General features: G+C 41.1%; 1 protein-coding gene across 2 annotated transcripts in view; it reads left to right on the forward strand.

Annotated features, from left to right (window-relative positions):
* Positions 1-230: 230 nt before the first annotated feature.
* Nuf2 (NUF2 component of NDC80 kinetochore complex) overlaps positions 231-22,056 on the forward strand; it is a 29,926-nt gene continuing 8,100 nt past the window's right edge. The window contains exons 1-12 of one of the 2 annotated variants that reach the window (XM_059280870.1): positions 231-423; positions 519-670; positions 1,998-2,073; positions 6,460-6,596; positions 7,866-7,940; positions 8,917-8,993; positions 9,462-9,523; positions 14,796-14,893; positions 16,462-16,535; positions 18,102-18,198; positions 19,239-19,301; positions 20,948-21,085. In XM_059280870.1, the coding sequence (XP_059136853.1) occupies positions 6,474-6,596; positions 7,866-7,940; positions 8,917-8,993; positions 9,462-9,523; positions 14,796-14,893; positions 16,462-16,535; positions 18,102-18,198; positions 19,239-19,301; positions 20,948-21,085 (807 nt within the window). In that variant the 5' untranslated portion in view covers positions 231-423; positions 519-670; positions 1,998-2,073; positions 6,460-6,473. The remainder of the gene's footprint in view (positions 424-518; positions 671-1,997; positions 2,074-6,459; positions 6,597-7,865; positions 7,941-8,916; positions 8,994-9,461; positions 9,524-14,795; positions 14,894-16,461; positions 16,536-18,101; positions 18,199-19,238; positions 19,302-20,947; positions 21,086-22,056) is intronic. The other variant, XM_059280869.1, reaches the window with a different exon arrangement.

The following is a 22,056-nucleotide window of genomic DNA, read 5'->3' on the forward strand; positions in this document are numbered from 1 at the left end:
CATCCTTTACCCACTGTACTCTCAGAGCCTAATAGAAGGACGCAGAAACCGTCTGCTCGCTAAACGGGACACCCGCCATAAAGTTCCGGAGGAAGTCACCGACAACCGAGTAAACACCGCCCGGAACTCCGCCCCCCAGCAGCTGTGCTCCTCTGTCCAGCGGAGTCACAGTTCCGACTAGAAGCCAACTCCCTGAACAATGGTTCCGCCGGCCTGGGGCCAGGCTTGCCGCGCCGCACATCAAGCCCCACCCACCGTGGATCTTCTGAGCCCTCCGGGCACCCGTCGCGGAGGAAGCGCGCTCTGCGGAAAGGGGCGGGCCTCGCACGGGAAGGCGGCTGGTTTGAAAAGTGACCACAGTTGGAGGCTTTGGGTTTGTTATTTCGCTTGTCTCCAGTCGTCTGAGAGCTGCTGCGACCGCAGGTGAGTGCGAGCGGCCGCCGGAGGAGCGGGAGGAGGCCTAGGCTCGGGGCGCCTGGGTTCGCTGACTTAAGCTTCTGTGTGTTGACTTGAGACAGGGTCTAAAGAATCAAAGTTGTCCTGGAACTCACCATGTACCTGAGGCTTGTTTTGAACTCCTAATCCTATCGCTTCCAACTCCCGAATGCTGAAATTACAGGTGTGAGCCGCAGGAGTGGTATCAGTGGGACTTGTTTCGTGGTGAATGCAGGTCAGTTTTCTAGGTACCCCCATTGCTCCATCTCTTGATTACACCCAGAATCATGAATCAGAAGGCGAAGATGTCATACTTAACCCAAAATCAGGGAGCTGAGTGTACATGGCTCTACTCGTGTGTAACAGTAGGCCCTCCCCACGATTTTCAGGAACTTTCTTATTTAATTCATTAAAATTGGGAGTTACTTGCTTAGTTTTGCATTTCCAAACCTAATGTATAAAATTTAACAGCTATTCCAGTGCATGCTGTGCCTTGCATTGTAGTGTTACAAATAAAGGAGAAAGAGGAGCCAGTAGCGGAAATCTGCCCTACTTGAGCTAGCATGTCAGAGTCATTTTACTGTATATAAATTACTTTAGTCTGACCTATGAACTCAAACTAAAGGCCTCCTCCTCTTTCTGTGCACACACACACACACACACACACACACACACACACACACATACACATGAATGAATTGGAACTGTGAAAGACTGAGAATTCGGATATGAGAAGAGGTCATTATGCCCACTAATTGCAGGTGTAAGCCTCTTGGTAGCTTTAGATTGGGAAACTCTGCAGAGATTTCTACGCAGGTGTGATGAGGCATTGGAAGTTTAGGAGAAGTCTTGAAGGGATTAACTTGAACCAGAAAGAGCATTAGATTATTAAAGGCTTTAGAAACTTCAGTGGAAAAGATTGAAATCTGTGTGGTAGGTAAGCCAATTGTACATTTGTGAGGATTTGATGTTTTATAAGGATTAACTCCAGGGCAGTGTACATCACATCAGCAGAAGGACTGTGTGTGATAATAATCATGAAGATATTTTAGACTTACTGCCCTGTTAAAATCTCTAATCCAGGTGTAGCTTGCTTTAGCAAGTGTCCTCTTTGTAATGGTTTTATGAACCGTTTCAAAAACCAAGACTTAGATGAAACGTATTGAATGCTTATTTACTCTTTTCCCTCTGAAAGCTTCATCATGTTAATCCATGAAATAAACTGACCTCAGAATATTGGGGGGAGGGGGGGACGACAACCCAGAATCTAATATGTGCCTAACACAAGGGGGACTAGACTGGCTGATTATAAAGAGATTGGTCAGAGGATAGGAAGTGCCTGAGGATTTGGAACTGTGGCTGGAGGAGGTGCACAGTGAAGGGAGGCTGTATTGTTCTACTGATGAAGTCTCTCCCATGTCATCTGTACCTGGGCAGGGATCAGAAATAGTCTTTTCTTGTGCAGAGATCTTTCCTCTATAGAGAGGGAGCTGTACTGTGGAGGAGCCTCTGCCTGTGTCTGCACATTTCTATTGTAAATATCCATAAACTTCTTTCTACAGAAGGACCTTGCTGAGCCATTCCTGAGTCTGCAGAGGGCTGTAGTTTCTTGAAACATACCAAACTACTATACTTGTGGTAGGATAATTTACTTTCCCGTACATTTATAATTTATACTGAAATAGAGAGCTAATGTGTGAAGGGTCCAAATCTAGATCTGAGATGATCCTATCTCTGAAACAAAAGTTTGCAATTATGAAATTCAGTAGTAGAAAATGAAAATAGCTTAAAGTTCAAATATTGATGTAAGAAGAGTGTGTGTGGGGGGGGGAAATCCAGGCTCACATAAGAGGGCCATGTTGAAGCTCTTAGCGTTTCTTTCACTGGACTGTAAATGTATTTCTACATGAGTGCTACAGTTACCCACAATCAGTAGAGGTCATTCCTTGCTGTATTAATACTCTGCCCTAGATTGACTGGATCTGGAGTGTTGAATTCATTTGGTATTATGTTTTAAGAAGATATTGACTATCTGTGGAAATAGCTCAATTAGGAAAGGCAGGACCTTTTGTTTTAAGTTCTGGGCATGGTCAGATAGTTCTCAACATTGTGGAGATGGAGACAGACAGATGTCTGCTCGTCATTGTGGTGATATTTTATTTGTGCAGCCCAATAAAACTTATCTGGGGATCAGAGAACAGAGCCAGCCACCAAATTAGACATAGATATCAGGCGTGGTGGCACACATCTTATCATTTAATCTTATCATTTAGGAGGCAGAGATGCCTCTGGATCTCTGTGAGTTCAAGAACAGAGCCCGGTGTGCTGGCACAGGCCTTTAATGCCAACACTTGAGATCTCATGTATTTGCTTGGGAAGGACACACGCCTTTAATCCCAGGAGGTGATGACAGGAAGCAGAAAGGTATATAAAGGCGTGAGGATCAGGAACTAGAGGCTTTTTAGCAGGAGTTCAGCTGAGATCCATTCCAGTGAGGACTCAGAGGCTTTCAGTCTGAGGAAACAAGGCAAGGTGAGGTTGACTGTGGCTTATTATGTTTCTCTGATCTTTCAGTGTTCACCCCGATATCTGGCTCCGGGTTTGTTTGTTTTATTAATAAGACCTTTTGAAATTTGTGTTACAGGTTAGTCAGTTTAGCCTACCTGGTGACTTCTAGGCCTATGAGACCATATATTTAAATAAATAAATAAATAAATCAATAAATCCATATCTAAATAAATAAGGGGAATGGTATTTGAGAAACAAAATTAGAGACTGCCTCTGGTCCACGTGGACCTCCACACACACAAACATAGACCAGCACAAGGGAAGATTGTTTGGGTGGGAGCTCCACCTCACACAGCTTCAGAGCCCGCCAAACACTGCTCCTCCCCCAGAGAGGCTCAGGATGACTACCACAGGAGATATATAAGCAGCATCCACAGGGGATATATAAACAGACTCGTGGTTCTTCCATTCTCCTTCCCTTCTCCTCTCTGGGGCCAGGGAATCACCCAGGAGTGCTTTACCCATTAAACCTGGGCTTTTCCAGATTTGGTCTGATTCGGCTTGTTGTGACAGCAGAGAGGGAGGCTTAAAACTTATCAAAGATATTGACAAAGTATTTCAGGGGTAATTTAAATAGGACAGTATGAGAGTGTGAAATATACATTTTGTCGTTGTCCAAAGTTCTTGGTGTACAGATCCCCAAATCCTGGGAATGGTCACAGTGATAAGTGAACTTCTTTTGGTTTTTTGAGACAGGGTTTCTCTATGTAGCTTTTCATCTTTCCTGGAACTCACTCTGTAGCCCAGGCTGGCCTTGAACTCACAGAGATCCGCCTGCCTCTGCCTCCCGAGTGCTGGAATTAGAGGCATGTACCACCACTGCCTGGAGATAAGTGAACTTTTATATGTTAATGGTTAGCTGTTGCCTGGCAGCCTCTGGTCCCTTGGGCATGGGGAGTGGGGGGGCAGTGGGGAGTAGTTTACCAGAAAACTAAGGCAATCCTATGGGGTTAGGACATTCAGCCCCTGTCCCCTGATCCTGGGGAAGGGAGAGACTGGAAATTGTTGGCATTGATAAAATTAGTCATGCCTACATGATAAAACTTTTGTAGAATCCCCAAAGGGCTGATTTTGAGGAACTCTTGGGTAGCCAGACACTTTGTAGTTCCTAGAGGTTCCAAGTCCTTCCCTCCTCCTGGCCCTGGTTGTCTCTTCATCTGCTGTTCATCCCTCCTAATATGTGCCTGAGCCACTCTAGAGATGAATCAGACCCCAGGGGGTCGTGGTAGGAACTACAGTGTAGGGTAGGCTGCCGGAAGCATAAGTAAAATGGCCTGGGCTTGTGACCATAGTGTCCAAGGGGATGGTTGGGGGGGTGGGGGGGCTCATCTGTGGGTTCTGACGTCATTGACCTGGAGGGAGTGTCAGAACTTAATGATGGGACGCCTAGTGACGGCCACTTCAGAATTATTACCTGCCTGATAGTACTGCCAAAAACTACTCCAGTTTAGGTACAAGTCTGTACTGATTTTTGTTGGAGTAGGAAAATGTGTATTCTTCTCTCTCAAAATGGTAAGGTTTCCAAAATAGTTTCATAAAGGAGTGGCCACATGTAAGGAAGTAGTATTTAATCTTGTAGCAGAGAAGACTTAGAAGGGACATCACAGCTTTCTTCATATTTTTGAAAGCAATGTGTTGTTGGTTTTTTTTTTTTTTTTTTTTTTTTTTTTTACACTCTTTTGGGGGCTCACCACCCAGCTCCCAAATAAATACACAGAGGCATTTTGTAGTTTACCCCCCCACTACACTTTTGCCTCTGGGCTTTTCCCATTCTATTACTTCTGTAAATCTTACCCTTACTCTGTGGCTTGCTGGTTGTGTAGCTGGGTGGCTGGACCCTGGTGTCCTCCCCTCCTCTGGCTTCTTCTAGATCTCCCTTTCCAGATTTCTCCCTCTATATATTCTCTCTGCCTGCCAGCCCTGCTTATCCTTTCTCCTGCCTTGCTATTGGCCAGTTCTTTCTTAGACCATCAGGTGTTTTAGACAGGCACAGTAACACAGCTTCACAGAATTAAACAAATGCAACATAAACAAAAGTAACACAACTTAAAATAATATTCTTCAATAGCAATGTCCTGTAAATAGGGGTTAATGCATTCTATGCAGTTACAGTGTCTAAAAATAGGATCAGTAATGAGGTTACAGCAGCATTTCTCAGTGGTGTGGGGAAGTGTCTTCTACTTATTAGAGACACACTAGAGTAGAAGGAAATAGCCTTTGGAGTTCCTGGGGACTGTGATGTTGAGAGGGGGTCAGAATCAGGGCGCTATTTAACAACCATGTTTTAGGGTGGCATCCTTTTATTGGGATGATAGGCAAGTAGTTGGAGCTTCTTTTTTAGCCATAATTGTTTGTAAGAAACAGTGAGAGCCTAAAGTCGATTTCAAAACTTGTAAGCCACTTCAGTTCATTTGCGGAACTGAATTATGTTCACTCTGGGTCTCTGCTCACTTTGGGAAGTAGTGGCCTTTTGGACAGACACCTCCACAGTGGAAGCCACCCAAAGCATTGGAGAGTATTTGGCAGAATGCCTGGCCTCTAGCCCTTGCATTCTTGTCTTGACAACTAAAAATATCTCCAAACGTTGCCAGTTGTGCTCTGGGGTGTGTAAGGGAGACAGAATTATGACAAGTACTATTTTAAGAGGACACCAGTAGGAATAATCTATTATCTGCACACATTAGGACAAATGGGTTTTTGCTAGTTTATGTGTTTTAAGTTCTTGCTCTGGTGAAAGGGATTCCTGCCTTAAATTAAAGCCTCTCTTTCCACTCTCCCTCTACATCTTCCTTTCCCTCTGCCCCAGCTCTCACCCCTGCTTGCGTCTTAAATCTTATTAGCCATCTTCCTGTGTGTGTATTGAGTGTAATATCAAATCAGAGTGCATTTTTATTTTCTGCCTTGTGTTAGCATTGCTTATATTTAGCTTCTGCTGCCGCCTGTCTTCTGCTTTGAGAAGTAGCTCTCAGTGCCTTGTGAAATGCCCTGGCCCTCGTGTAAAAAGAAGCCAACATGATTTTCCTACTGTGTGTCAACTCAAAGCCTCTATCCCTTATGGAATAGAATGTTAGAAAAATTAACAGGAAATGACTATTACTTTGTCATAAAAATTACTTTAGGATAAAACACCTTTCTTTCAGTGTGTGTTTGTGTGTGTGTGTGAATAACATTCATCTTGTTTTGAGACAGGACAGTCAGTCTAGCCTTGAATTTTACTTGTAATTGTTACCTTGAATTTCTGATTCTCCTGCCTCTACCTCCTAAGTGTTGGGGGTCACCAGGATGCATTACCATGCCTAGCTTAAAATTCTTTACCTAATTCAGATATTCGATGATAGTACTACTGTGAACAGTTCAAGCACAGCTTGTTCATTTTTCCCTAAGTACTAACTTGCAGATTATAAGGACTATTCATTGTGCATATCTCTGATCTTTGTTTTTTCTTCTTTAAACTAGGAGGAGACCTCAGAATGGAGACTCTGTCGTTCCCCAGATACAATGTAACTGAGATTGTGGTTCATATTCGAAATAAAATACTAACGGGAGCTGATGGCAAAAACCTCTCTAAGAATGATCTCTATCCAAACCCAAAGGTGAATGCACTTGTCTTTACATGGAGATCCTAATATTTATGAATAAAGTAATCTACTGGGTCTGTAGTGTGGGAAGGAAGGCGAGTGCCCTCTTATTTGTTGTGGGCCAGTCATTTTTAATCTAGAGGAAAATCTCTCACCTGGTGTAATTTTAAAATAACATGAAGTTTATATGTGGGGCAACTTCTTCACCCCATTGGGAACTCGGTTCTTTAATACAGCTGTTTTCCTTAAAGAAAAAAAGGCTTTAAAACATAGGTATATTAAAGTATATTAAATTTTTTATATTACTGGAGTGGTGGTATGAGGGCATCATTTATTGGAGAGCTTGACAGGATTTATTCCAAGTGGTTTTCTACACACGCATGCTTAAAAACAGTCTTCTTTGGAAGCATACAGATTAATTTTCTTACATTATGCCCCAGGCGGGAATTGACTTATTTTGACAGGTGTTATTCTTTATGTGTTTGGTTATTAAATGCAAAAATGAGCTATTTATGTGTCGCAGCAAAATCCCAAAGTCTCCCTCCAGTTTCCTGTGTTGGCCTTGAAGTTATAATATGGGAAGGCTTCTTTTATCATACAGAATGCAAAATTGTTTATCTCAGTGCACTTGAGTTCTTTGAAATGGAAAGAATGGCCAGAGTGAGTGATAGGCCTTTAAGGCAGTAATACAGCTTTAGGAAAACATTGCCACCTTTCCACCATAGTTCAGGCCTTTCTGTTCACCTAAGGAACTTGAATGCAAGGCGGACAGGTTCTCGGGCCAGCATTTGGGATCTACTGACTTAAAAGACAAGGGTTTTAAATCCTGCTATTTCTCCATTTACTTTCATAGACATTATTCCAAGTGTTGCAGCTAAACTGAAATCTGAGTTGACCTTCTATCCATAGCAGCAGGACAGTCTAAGTGATCTTTCTTTAAAAAGTAAAAATCAAATCTTGAGTGGTCCAGCATTTCCTCATTCCTGACAGAGTTCAGGAAGACTCACCTGTCTACCCTGTCTGGGCTAGGTCGATTGATTGGATTGGATTTGGATAGACTAACTCTCATTTATAAGTAACCAATGTCCTTGTTTATTCACTACATATGAACAAATTGGTATGTACCATAAGGTATCCAAAAATGTGGAGAAATTATGAGGTTTTTCGAGGGAAACCGGGTGATTTTCTCACCGTTTCTCTTTGCATTCATTGACTGCAGCATTTGATGGTGATGGTGGTAATGACACAGCTCTCTAAACCACTGACTGTAGTTTTCTCTTGTAGCCTGAGGTCTTGCACACTATCTACATGAGAGCCTTACAGATAGTGTATGGGATCCGGCCGGAGCACTTCTACATGGTGAGTTAGGAGATAAAAGTGTTTTGTGTTTATGTTTACAGCAGTTCTGCTCACAATGTACTCTGCCCAAAAGGATACAAAGTGTTTGACTTTATTTCCAACAAATCTAAAGGCTTACATAAAATTGCTGTCCCTTAGAGAAGACTTTTAGATGTAATAAATAGTAGCTTACGTGAGACTCTTTAGTAAGATGAAAACTAATGGAAGATCCAGTGGCACCTGGAAATTACTGATTCTATATAGTTTGTCCACAGATGTGTAGTTCTGGCTTCAGAGACTTTAATAAACAACTACCAAGTCTTTAGAAAAACAAATGTTTTGTAGAAAGGACTCTGACATTAAAATAGAAGATAGTAAGGTTGAAGCAGTTGAAATGAGGCAAACGATGTAGTTCTAGTCAGAAAGACAGCTTCTCTCGACCATGTTTTGTGATGAAATTATCAGGGCATTTGTCTGAGGATCCGTGAAGATGGAATGTCTGCGGGGTCTCATCAGGCTCTATATTTTTTACTGTTTTGATAACCCAGACTGTCCTTGAACTCATGATCTTCCTGTGTGCTTGCTTGTATTACAGACACTCTTAGCTTATGATTGGATGTTTTTAAAGATGTAAGATTTTTGCCCTGTGTTTACTATGGAACTTTGCAAAGGTGTTGTTTCTTTACAAAATGAGGTGTCCCTCTAAAGTAGGGTTATAACAGTTAAGAGAACAACAAAGTCAAGTGCCTAGCTTAAGGTCTGATGTTATTTCTCTGCCCTTAAAAGTCTTCATTAAGTGCCCACTGAGAACTGAGCATCATATATTACTGTCAACTCTAGCTGTGCATTAGGAGTTGTGTTGTTTTCAGATTTAGTGGTAATGAATTAATATCTATCGTTTGATCATTTCCTGTGATTAAGATTTCTTATAATTGAAGATTCCTCTCATTTCGTCTAATTGACTTGTGTCTTAGATTTCATGATTTATTTCATTCAGATGCCGGTGAACGTAGAAGTCATGTATCCACAACTAATGGAGGGCTTTTTACCAATCACCAATTTATACTCTCATCTGTGAGTAAAGGGTGATCTTTTTTTAATCTACATTACATTAAATTGACTAATGGTATTATCTTCGTGAAAGAACAGCTTGCTCCCTTTATCTCCTGTGTGTTCGGAGTTCTCACATGCATTCAGTCTTTTCCTCTGGCACTCTTCAGAATGCTCTCACATGACATTCTAAGGTGCTCTAAGTCTGGAATTGTTTGGTAGCTTTGCGTTCTTGAAGAGTCTTAGAATCACCAAGAATATATGCTGTTTATTAGTCTAACTACCTTGATACTGCATGAATGTTGATGTAACATGCAGAAAAAACAATACTAATGCAATATAGAAGTAGATTTCAATGCCGCAGGACTGCACTGCAGTAGACTTCTGACCTGACTTGGCTCTTGAACACTGACAAATAGGTTTGAAAGTAAGATGTTTGCGTTCATGGTGTAGCACCTAACACCTTGCTCTTCACTGTTCTGCATCCTAAAGGGCCTCCTTTATGCCCATCTGCCGAGTGAATGACTTTGAGTTCTCTGATCTTCTGTATCCAAGTAAGTACATTTCCAATTATTTAATTCACCATTTTCCCTTTCTGCCAATAAATGTAAAAGAAAACGATATGAAAGATCTTTTAGAAAAGTATTGCTTTTTTGTCCTTATAGATCTCTAGAAAGCTGTTTTTTAAATTGATTTTTCTTAAAGCTCCTTATTTTTTAAATTTTCCTAAAATTTTGGAAGATAACTTTATTTCTGTGTTGATATCACTTGCCACACATGATAGATGCTCCTAAAACTCACTGGACTTTGTTTAAGAAATGTGGCAAGCACCAACCCCACTAAGTGACACAGTACAAGAAGGGCAGAGATTGTCTGCCTGCCTTGGGAGGTGGGTTATGGTGAGAAACAGTGCATATGATGGGCAGAGCAGGTCCATTTCCCTCAGAAGGCTAAAAACTACAAAGATGGTTGAGCTGAGGCTTGAGGCTGCTGAGCCCAGCTGCAGGTCTAAGAGGATGCTGGTGATGAAGACCTGTAAGAAAAAGGGCCAGATCCAGTTGTGAGCTCATTTTGTTTTGAAGGCAATGCAATCATGAGGTTACATTTAAAAATTGGGAGTCCAGATACAAATGATGTGCGGGTGTGATGTTGCATAGTGAGTTAATCTGGCCAAAGTTATGAAATTAGCAATTATATTTTATCCATGAGAAGCTTGTATTGTAGCACTGATACTACACTGCTGTAACCGTGCATAATATTTCCACGACCCACAGAAGCGTCTTGTTATTTGCAGTCAGTTCCCTGTGGCCACCATTCTCTGACAGCACCGATGTGTTTCTTTCACTTTGCCTTTGCATCAGCTTTAATGTGACGGAGTCATAGCAGAGCACAGTCATTTCTGTCTGGCTTCTTTGAACAGTGCTTTTGACGTTTGTGCATATTAACCGAATTTATTAGTCCTTTGTTTCTTTTGCCTTTGCAGTGTTCTCATGTAAGTGTATGGCACAGTTTGTCCATCCATCTACCAATTAGTAGGCATGTGAATTGTTTCTAATGTTTGGCCATTATTGGCAAAGCAGCTGTGAATATTCATATTTATAAGTGTGTGGATGTGATTTCATTTCTCTGTATAAATACTGAAGAGTAGAAAATCTAGCCTGTGTGATAAGTGCATGTCTCGCTTTTTAAGAAGTTACCAAACTTTTTCAAAGTGGCTGCATCCCATTGGCAATATACAATAGTTTCCATTGTGCCGTATCCCCCATGGTTTGAGTAGTATATGTTTTTAATTTTCACCATTCGCTGGGTATGTAGTGATTTTAGTTTACTTTTCCTTGATGACTAATATAACTGAGCATATTTTCATATGCTTATTTACGGTGATATGTCGTCTTTATGGTGATATGTCATCTTTGACAAAGTTCTTTTCAAATCATTAGTCTATTTTTTAAATTTAAAAAAATATGTGTATGGGTATTTTGCTTGCATGTATTCCTGTGTACTGCATGTGTACATTGCCCACAGAGTTCAGAGGAGGGTGTCAGAATCTTTGGAACTGGTCTTATAGGTGGTTGTGAGGTGCCATGTGGGTGCTGGGAATCAAACCTGAGTCGTCTGGAAGAGCAGTGCTCTTAACCTCTGAGCATCCGTCCAGCGCCTTGTCTATTTATCTTATAGACACTTCAGATAAATTATCAGCTGATTTCAAATAAATTATCAGCTGATTATGCAGGTCTTTTCTGCTACTCTGTTATTTGCCTTTTCAATTATATAGTTACGCAAAATTTCAGTTTTGAACATTTTAATTGATTTTTGAAGAATAAATTTGTATGTCGTTCTGAGAAATCTTAGCTTAATCGAAGTTGCTGAGATTTGCCTCCGAGTGCTTGGTGGGTGTTGTCTTGCTTGTTTAATGTTTTGATTGTTATATATGGTGTGAGTCACCCTTCCTGTTTCCCCTTTTGTATGTGTTATTAATCTTGCACTACTTGTAGAAACATTACCCTTTCCCTGTTAAATTACTTTGATACTTTTTATAAAAAAAATCAATGCACATACTCTGCATACCTATTAAGACTGACAACACTCCAAAACCCAGCAGTCTGAAGTGTTGAGAAGGACTCGGGATGGTAGGCTCCTGAGTTCTTTGCTACCGCAGTGCACAGAGGCATGGCCGCTTTGGCAGTTTCTAACAAAATGAAACTTGTTCTTACCGTATGATCCAGTAGTCGGGCTTCTTGGTATCTACGCAAAGGAATTCAAACTGCGTTGACATACAATCACATACAGAGAAGCTGGTAGCAGCTTTGTTCACAGTTTCTAACTGGCAGACACCATCCTGTCTTTCAATGGGTCAGTAAATAAACTACATCCAGGCAGTGGAATGTTATTTAGTGCTAAGTGGCAATGAGCTCTCAACCTGTGAGAAGACATGGAGAAACCACAAGTGTGTATTATAAATAAAAGGAGCCAATCTGAAAAGGCTACATAGCTATATGACGTGTAAAAGACAAAACACTGGAGACAGAAAGAGAGAAAAAAATGGGTGATTGTGAGGCTCAGTGGAGAAAGAGGAGCAGTTAGCTAGAACACAAGCTTTTTAGGCCAACGAAGCTTCTGTGTGTTACTGCAGTGGTGGTACGTGTACGCCATCCTGCAGTCACACCCCACAGACAATACAACGGCAGCTAGCACATCTAAGTACGGAGTGATAATGATGCCTCAATCCTAACAAAAATGCCACTGATGCAGATGGCAGAGAGAGACTGATGGAAGGCCTCTGGAGAACTACCTAATCCCTACTCAGATTTTGCCGTGAGTGGAAAGCTTGTGAAAAATGAAGATGTATGTGAGACATCAATTGACCCCATTTCTGGGATACTATTCTCTAGGCTCTGGCGTCATTCTGTATGGATATCCAGTTTCCTGGCACCATTCATCTAGATGTTTGTCTTTACAGCAAGTATACTTGAAGTCAGGCACGAGTTCCTGCAGCCACATTTTCTTCACTCACTCATCTGTTGATGTGCATGTAGACTGGCTCTTTATTTCGGATGTGTGAGCTGGGCAGCTGGAGCCCCATGCTGTTTACTTTTTGTTCAGTTCCCCTTTTTTCTTTTTCTTTTTTTGTTCAAGACAGGGTTTCTCTGTATAGTTTTGGAGCCTATACTGGAACTCACTCTGCAGACCAGGCTGGCCTTGAACTCACAGAGATCCACCTGTCTTAATCTAGTCTTTGTTATCCTGACTCTTGTTACTCACTGCAGCACGTCATACCAGGAGGACACAGTGTCATAATCTGCCAGTGTCCTGGAAGTCCTGTGATGTATCACTTTAATAGCATGCACAGGTTCCAAGTCTGGGGACCTGCATGTGCATCCACATGGCCTGCACTGTTTGTTGCACAGCACGCATTTGCATTTCCTCACTGGGTAGAGCACCCCACGAGTTTGGACCAGTTGGTTTTAATGTTCCTTCAGATTTTCTTTCAGTTGTTGTGTTGAATGATTAAGACAGATATTGAAATCTTTTGTAAGTTTATTCTTTTCATCCTCACTGCCTTTTAATTGGAGTATTTGGCTCATTTGTATTTAATGTAATAACATAAATTATAATAAATTTATTATATAATAAATATGATCAGGCTTAAATTTACCTTTAATCTTTTTTTCTTCCTTATAATATTTATGTATTTCCATGTTCTCCATTTCTTGTCTTATTTTGGCAACTGGATTTTTAAAAAATAGCTTTTAAAAGATTTATTTATGTGTATTGGTGTGTGTTTTGCCTTCATGTATGATGTGTACCAAGTACATGCCTAGTGCCCGTGGAGGCCAGAAGTTGTTGGATCCCTGGAGCTGGAATTACATGTGGTTGTGAGTGGCATAGGGGTGCACTGGGAGCCAAACTCAGGTCCTCTGCAAGAGCAGCAAGTGCCCTTGGCTTCTGAGCCATCTGTCCGGCTCCTTGTTTGTTGTTTATATAGACAATGTCTTACTATATAGCCTAGAAATTAAAATCCTCTGGCCTCAGTACCATGAGTGTTGGATTCCTGGCATGTCCTGACATGCCTGCTTCACCTTCAGTTTTAAAAGCTAATTTTCTTAGTTATTGAATTCTAAGTTGATAGTGTTTCCAGTGCTTTAAAGGCATGCTGATGCTGTTGAAGACAGTATTAACAGAGAAGACCAATAACAAACTTTTGAAGATACAGGAAAGGAAAAGATTTATTGCTGCATTATATTCTGGATTCCCTTGTTCCTGATAAGCAAATCCACTCTTATCTTTATTCCATTTAATGTGTCTGTTTTATTTTCTTGTCTTTGCTTTTCAATTTTATTACTACTTAGCTACTTGAATGTATTATGGGGTTCTGGGGAATTTTTTGTTGTTTTGATTTCCAGTTTAGACTTATTCACTGTTTATAGTTTTCATAAGATTTGGACCTTACTCTCCTGTTAGGCGAAACGTAGCTTTTTTTTCTCCTTTCTGTGGGATTTCATCACAGACGTGGGATGCTGTTTGTCCTGCCTCTGCTCATAGATGGCGGCGGCTGCTCTCCTTGCTGGCCTTCATCTCAGGAGCGTCTATGGCCAAGTCTTCTGCTCCATTAACCTTTCATCTCTAGGTCTAACGTGCTTTGCTAATCCGTTCCGGCACAATTCTTAGTTCAGATACCTTCTGTTTCGTGTCTTTGATTTGGAGTTGGGTATATTTAGGAACAGCCTCTTATCTTCTTTATAAGACTTTGTTCTTGAACAAATGAGACATTTTCCTGACCCGTTTTGCTATATTTGTCATTAGCACTATTCCAAGGTATTTTGTTATTTTTTTCTTTTTATAGATTGATTATATTTCTGGTTTTGCTTTTTGTGTTTTTTTAGGTTACAAATTTTATGCCATCTTATGCCATACTGATGCTTTCGTTAATCACTTTAACTATTTCTGGTTCTTCTTTTAGCCTAGTTGTTTCTTGTGTCCACATACTGATTGATTAGAACCAACTTCTTTAAGGACCTCCAGAACCCTTTAACTCTCCACAGCCTCTGTCCTGAAGTTCTTTGTCTCACCGATTCTAGTTGCTCTGGCCTCTCCAACTCCCAAACCTTATCTTCTTGCTTCTATAAGACCCATGCATTCTCTGTTAAGGGCAAATGCTCTCCTCCTTTGTAAACACAAAGGTAATTGCAGTCTAAGTTAAAACAGATGTTTTGCACCTCATTAAAGGCTGAGTTTTATATGCTGTGAGCCAAGTCATATGGTGAAAAATGATACGTTTTTGCGTTCTGTTGTTTCAACGGATTAGAGTGTTGTTTTCTATTTTAGAAGGCAAACGGACAATGCGGTTTTTGAGTGCCATTATCAACTTTATTCACTTCAGGGAAGCATGCCAGGAGACGTATGCAGAATTTCTTTTGGAAAATGTAAGATTTAAGTATGTTTGTTAGATATGTACACATCAGATCAGCAATCTCATGTATGAATTATTAATCTGCTTTGAAATTTTGTCACAGGTCCAATTCTTGGATCATTGTTAGAATTAAATTTGGTTTTATATTTATACAAAGTAGACTTTAGCTTTGGGATGATATTTTGAAATGATATATTCTTGATAACAAAGAAGATAGAATTTTAATGTTGTAGTTGAAACATTACTCCCTATGTTAAAAAAAGGTTTTTTTCTTGACGTTTGCAAAGATGCATAGTGTTCTTCAAATAACTGAGACATTTGAAATACGTTTGCTTTTTAAGCAAGGCCAAGTTGGACTGTCTATGTTAGTCTTCCTGCCTAGCCTTCAACACCATCACTTTAACAGACGGGTGTTTTTTTCATTGCACAACTGATATCCTTTGTGAAGATTATGGACTGTTATTGGGGGATTCATTCCCATTGCTCGTAATGTGCAAGTGCTGGACTCTTAGTACCAGGGTAACATAAAACACTTAGATCTGAGATTCAGCTACATGGAACTGGATAAAAACTTATTAGTTCAAGTCAAGGTAAGCTTACATTCCTGATTCTGAAGACTCTCCAAAGCATACATACACTCAATTGCACATACACTCACTCACTTTTGTTTGCCTGTTCACTCTTATTTTTTAAAGACACACAACACGGACATTTCATTTCTAAGGAACCTGAATGACTGCCCTTCCTGGCATTGCCTGTGTTGGGATGGGTATCGTGGTCTCTGTTCCTGTTACATTCACTGCTTTAGTTAGTTGTTTCATAGCTTTTCATTCATGACTGTGGCTCAAAGAGATAGACATATGCTCAGGACCAAAAAGACGCTTTTCTTGAAAATTAACAGCATCTAACACATGTCTAGCCATGTTGAGAATGTGTCTAGCAACATTTGTGTTAGGTAAAGAAATTCTTGGGAATACTGCTCAGAGGTTGTCCCTAACATGGGCATGACCCGGAGTTTACACCCCAGCATTTTGAAAAGGAGAGAAAAACTGTTCTCAACTCATTTGTCATAAATGCCTACCCACTTAAACTTATTGTTGTTATTTTGTGTGTTGGGTGTATGTGTGTAATACTTGCTTTTGAGTGTGTGGGTACATGCCCATTGGGTGGAGGCCAGAGCAGGACATTAAGTGTCTTTCTCAGTCATACTACTAGCCTCTCTACCTTATTGCTCTGTCAAAAGGTCTCTCTTTGGGCCAGAAGCTTGTCATTTGGGCTAGTCTGGCTGACTCAAGGGCTCTCAAGATTCACCAGTGCATGCCCACCAGTGCTAGGGTTACAGACACATGCACCGTGCCCAGCCTTTATGTAGGTTTTGAGAATCCACACTCAAGTTCTTATGGTTGCTAACCAAATGCTCTTAGGGGCCTGGCCCTAACTTTTTTTTTTTTTTTTTTTTTTTGATGGTGAATAAATAATTTGCAGTCTTTGTAGTTTTCTTTCTTTTCTTTTCTTTTTTTTTTTTTAAATACAGTCTTGTCTGTTAAAACATGCTAATATGAGGTTAAATTACATTCACAGAAATCCTCTGCAGACAAAATGCAGCAGTTAAGGAGTGTGCACCAGGAAGCATCGATGAAACTGGAGAAACTCGAGTAAGTGGGGACTTTAGAAATAGGATGATGGCGGTTGCCAGGTACAGATCAAGTGGTGGGTCGTTGATTTCAGCGCCCCTGTCCACACCAACCAAGTCTCACTGTCTTCCTGAAGAACGGGAGGAGGGCATTTCAGTCCCTGTTTCTGAACACAGATTGATTCTTTCTCGTTAGTACCTTGTCCACCTGCCCCACCCGCTGTGATGGCACAGCAAAGCTCTGTCCTGCCTTGTCCTGCCTTGTCCTGTGTGGAGGGATTGTTCACTCTCCACCCAGGAGCTACAGCGGGAGTCCCAGCTTAGCTCTGTTGCTCGCTTTAAAAAGATGAAAATTTGAAGTAGAGTTCCTCCTGAGTGTGTACTGATCTTTGCTGTTGTAAGGTTTAGTTGCTCTGTGGCTGTCTGCACTGATTGAGAGCAGGTAGATTTGGTTTCTTTGATTCTAGTCTGTTGATGCCTTTGAGGTAGTCCGTTTAAGGTCTCTGGTAAAATTGTCTTTATAGACAACAGTAAACTAAGAGACTGAGAGTGAGAGACACACATTACAATTTAGCATGATAAAAAAATCACAAACTAAATCACAAGAACAATGACAGCTGGGAGAAACTGTCTGCAGCAGATGATGCAAAGCCCCACTAAGGTGGTGACAGAGCTCATGTTGTGCCCTAGTTAGTGCCTGAAGAGTTCTTACAGACCAGGAGGATAAACAAACGTTAGCTGTATAGAAACACAGGCCAAGGCGAATCAAAATAAATGGCTAATGTCTTAGATAGTCTAAAGTAAACTTGGACCTTTGTGTGAAGAGACTTTGGATAGTGTCTTCCTTAGGGTTTCTACTGCTGCAAGAAACACATTGACCAAAGAGCAAGTTGGGGAGGAGAAAGGGTTTATTTGACTTATGCTTCAGTACTGCTGTTCACCACTGAAGGAAGTCAGGACTGGAACTCTAACAGGGCAGGATGCAGGAGCTGATGCAGAGGCCATGGAGGTGTGCTGTTTACTGGCTTGCTCAGCCTTCTAGAACCCAGGACCAGCAGCCTAGGGATGGCACCACACACCATTGGCTGGGCCCTCCTCCACTGATCATTAAATGAGAAAATGCCTTAGAGCTGGATCTCAAGGAGGCATTTCTTCAGCTGAGGCTCCTTCTTCTGATAACTTTATAGCTTATGTCAAGTTGATATACCAGACCACTCAGCACAGATGGTGCTGATGGAAAGGATGGTGGCATAGGAGAGTGGCTGGTCCCGTACTGGAAAATGTATGGTGCCGAGAGCCAGGGCCATGTTAGGGAGATCAGCACTGGACAAGAGGGGAATGCTGTGGTCATTCCAGTAGGTGTGACAGTGGATGGGTATGTGCATGTGGGGCTGAAGGCTTTCATCTGATTATTTTTTTCTTTCAGTTGAAGATAAAAGTCATGTATTAAATGGGTCATCTTGAAATATATAACTAAGAAACAAGGACTCAGAGCCTTTACTTAGTTATCAAAGACACAGGATTTATTTGTACCTTTCCAGTTGAAGCAAGCACAAACTCTTTTTTTGATCTGTTTTGTTGTATTTAGGTCAGTTCCAGTTGAAGAGCAGGAAGAGTTCAGGCAGCTTATGGATGACATTCAAGAGCTGCAGCACTTGCTGAACCACGAGTTTAGGCAGAAAACGGTATGTGTGGACCCTTGAACATGCGCTGTGGGTGTACACAGCCAGGGAAAACATGGCTTTCGGTTACAGAAGAAGCCGTGTGTGGCTGCGCCTGTTTGTGTGCTAGTGCTCTGTGCATTCTGGATGCATAGAATTCTCGAGTAGTCTCTGTGGTTAGTTGTGCTGTGAGGCTGTGGTCCCCTGGGTACTACAGTGAACGCTCACAGGGCATTGGGTCACTTTATGTCTGTATTTATGGGAAAGACAGACAGTAGTGTTCTCCATCCAGCCTGCACTAGCTTAAGGTGCTTAGTCCCACCTTCAGTGTTAGCTTGTGCTACTTTCCCTGTATTTCTGTGAAGCTGGGGTTTGGGGATTTGTCAGGATAAAAAAAAAAAAACAAAAAAAAAACCGTGCAAATCAATGAGAGAAAATGATTGTTTTCAGGTCTTGGCTGACTCCAAGTTGCCTGAATTTTTTGTGCTGCTCAGTAGATACCACACACACCTAATGAGTTAGTAGTTATTGTTTAAAAAGGTGCTAGGACAGATTATGCAGTTATTTATTTATTTATTTTTCTATTATGTTTGGCTTTTCAATATCATTACTAAAGTACTAACATTAAACAAGGGGAAGGTTGATTTTTGGCTCACTGTCTCAGAGGGTTTGGTCCATCCCAGCAGAACGCTCATGCTAAATTTTGTTCGTAACTGTTGGTCTTTCTTGGGGGCTTCTCTCGGACCCTAACAATCCTTTAGTGGGTTTGCTTAGGGCAGAGTCCTCATGAGCTAGCTGTCTCCAGAATCCCCTCACAGGCACACTGATGGGCTGGGCGCTTGGGATTCCCCAATCCATGGCTTTCTTCATCCATTTGTGCTTAAGCTGGACTCACCGTCAGGCCTGAGGAAAGGGCTCTCAGGCCCTTTTTCTGAATAAAGACAGTTGGACACCATCTGATCTTCTCACTTCCTCCTCTTCTTACCTGTATTGGATGAGGAAGTCGCTAGTGGTTTAAATTTAGTGTTTCAAATCGTTATAACACAATTGTTTTTTACTCTTAGGCAGTGCTGCAAGAGGGAATTGCCCAAAAGAAATCAGCTATTTCAGAAAAAACGAAGCGTTTGGTATGTATCTCCTCTGTTTCCTTGCATGTAAAGTTTGACCTGCAGTGTTTTAGCTGTGTGATTGTCAGTAGTTCTCTGTCGTCCTTTCCCCTCAAAGATTTTCCAAGACAGGGTTTTTTCTGTAGCCCTGGCTGCCCTTGAACTCGCTCTGTAGACCAGGCTGGCCTTTAACTTAAAGAGCCACTTGCCTCTGCCTCCCAAGTGCTGGGATTAAAGGCGTAAGCTACCACCATTACCACCTGGCACCTTTTTTTTTCAACTTAAATACAGAAACTATCATAAAAGAAGCAAACAACATCACACATGGACATGTATGAAGAAAGTATAAAGGACCCAAAGTTAACCATATGATCTGATGTATGTGTATGTATGCTATATAATTTGATTATTTTTCTAATATACATCTATCTGTGTAATTTTTTAATATACATCTCTCTGTGTAATTTTACAGTCCCAGCCACACACACACTTAGCAGTGTAGTATAGATGGTTATCAGGAGCTTCAAGTAGCTCCTTCTCATCTCAACAGCTGTATAATATGGTTGGACATCTGTATATGTATTGTATTATGCATCATTTTCCTCTCTTTTGATAGACTTCCATATTCTGATTTTTTGTTAATCCGTGTAGCTGTGTGTGTGCTGTAAATGTGGACATTTGTTCACCAGTCTCTCTAAAACACTAATTCAGGATGTGGGAATGAAAGGAAATACACATTTAAAATTGGCTCATGTTGCCAAATTAAAGAGTCTAATTTCTATTTTTAGCAAGAGATTATAGATTTGTCCACTCCCTACACTCTTGCTAAAAAATAAATGCTTTCAGTTTTTGCATTTTTTTTAAAATTTTTCTCACTCTTATATGGGGAAAACCTCATTTTAATTTACATTCTTTTTTTCTAGTGATTTTTGACCATCACCATACAGTAGGTTCTCTGTATTTATGTATATTCATTTTTAGAATGTTTAGTCACAGTTTTAATGTTAGCTTCCTCTCGTGTGTGTTATTTATTCCGGGAGGCAGGGAAGACGTGGTGTTGGAGAGAACTCGTTGAGTTCCTTCTCTTCCTCCACCATGTGAGTAGGTCACTGGACTGGGCAGCAAGCACCCTTTTCTATTAAGCTAGTTTAATACTAGAAACCACATGTGGAGAGATTTCAAGTGTAGTGGAAGACTTCTTAGCTCACGTCGCCTGACCTCACCTTCTTCATATTCTCTTGTATTACACGCGTGTGCGCCATTACTTTGAGTACCAGAGGAGCAAAAGTAACTTTTTAGAACTCCAGCCAGGTCATTCGGTAATATAAAAACACACCACATACATAATTTTACTGTTGTAAGTACTTGTGCTGCTTATGGAAGGGATGTAGAGGAACTGGGAGGAGAGTTTTCCAGGATCCATGGATAATCTTAGGAACAGGATGCTGTGGTATCTTCGGAGGATCACACTGATCTCAGAGATGCCACTGAGGGTGTTAAGTGTCACATTAAAGAACTTGGTCTGTAGCCAGAGCCATTAAGAAGGCCAGGGTGGTCAGAATTCAGTTTTACCTGGTTGCAGCAGATGTGAGCCTACACTCTTGTATTATTCAAACAGTGGTAACCAATTTTGTTGTCTGACCTGGTCGGTGAAAATGTCTCAACAGAATGAACTAAAGCTGTCATTGGCTTCTTTGAAAGAAGTTCAAGACAGCTTGAAAAGCAAAGTTGTGGACTCTCCCGAGAAGGTGAAGAACTTGAAAGAGAAGATGAAAGACACCGTCCAGAAGCTCCAGAGTTCCCGGGTGAGCTCCCTGGGTCGTGTGCTACTTTCCGAGTTGTCCAGTATCTAGACGGCAAAGAAATAGAGCCGCAAGGGAGCCATTGACCCACCGCAGCATCTAAGGCTCTGCTCTGCTGGATCCAGTGGGAATGCTGTGTTCGTCTGAGAACTAGTCACTCAGTTTTAGAGGAAAAAGGCATTCAACAATTACAAACAATTAGTAACTAAAAATTACAGTGTGAACTATGAAGTCACAGAGTAAGCACAGGGAACGTATGACAAATCCTTGTTTCTCCTGATCATTTTTGCTTCAAATATAAAACTATAAAAAGTTAAATGAGTTTTAAAAGTAGCATTAAAATATAGAGGGTGCTTTGAAATAAGGAAATGAGAGAACTCAGTTTAGATTTGTGGGAGTCGGGTAGGAGAGGGGAGTGGGAATTTGTCTTAGCATCTGATCATTCAAGGCAGAAGAAACGTGTTCAAGGCCAGGGGTTACCTTGAGAGGTGGAGTGAGGTGAGAAGGGACAAAATTAGCGGGAAGTAGACAATTTGGCTTCTTTTTTGAATCAAGTTTTTAAAGTTACCATATCCAGGTAATTCCTGAAAATAAAAATTGTCACGAGTAAGAGAGAAAAAATATCATCAAAACAGAAATGGAGCCCAAAAATAGATTTGAAAATTTATGGGGAATGGCTGCCTTATTTTAAAAATGGTGGATCTTGGGGTTTAACTAAGTGGTGGGGTGTGCTTGCTCAGTCAGCGTGGGGAGGCCCTGGGCGTGACCCCACCCCCCACTAAGAAGGGTTCTCTAGGAGAAAACAGCTGGTTGTCTATAAAAAGAACTCCTTATGTGAATTAGCAATTGAAATTTTAACAGATTTAGAACATTTACATAATCTTTGACCAAATGGAACACACACACACCCTACCCCCACAGTCTGACTCTATAGCCCAGAATAACCTGGAACTCCTAATTTTCCTGCTTTAGCC

Source organism: Peromyscus eremicus, chromosome 15, assembly GCF_949786415.1.
Source record: "Peromyscus eremicus chromosome 15, PerEre_H2_v1, whole genome shotgun sequence".
Lineage (NCBI taxonomy): Eukaryota > Metazoa > Chordata > Mammalia > Rodentia > Cricetidae > Peromyscus > Peromyscus eremicus.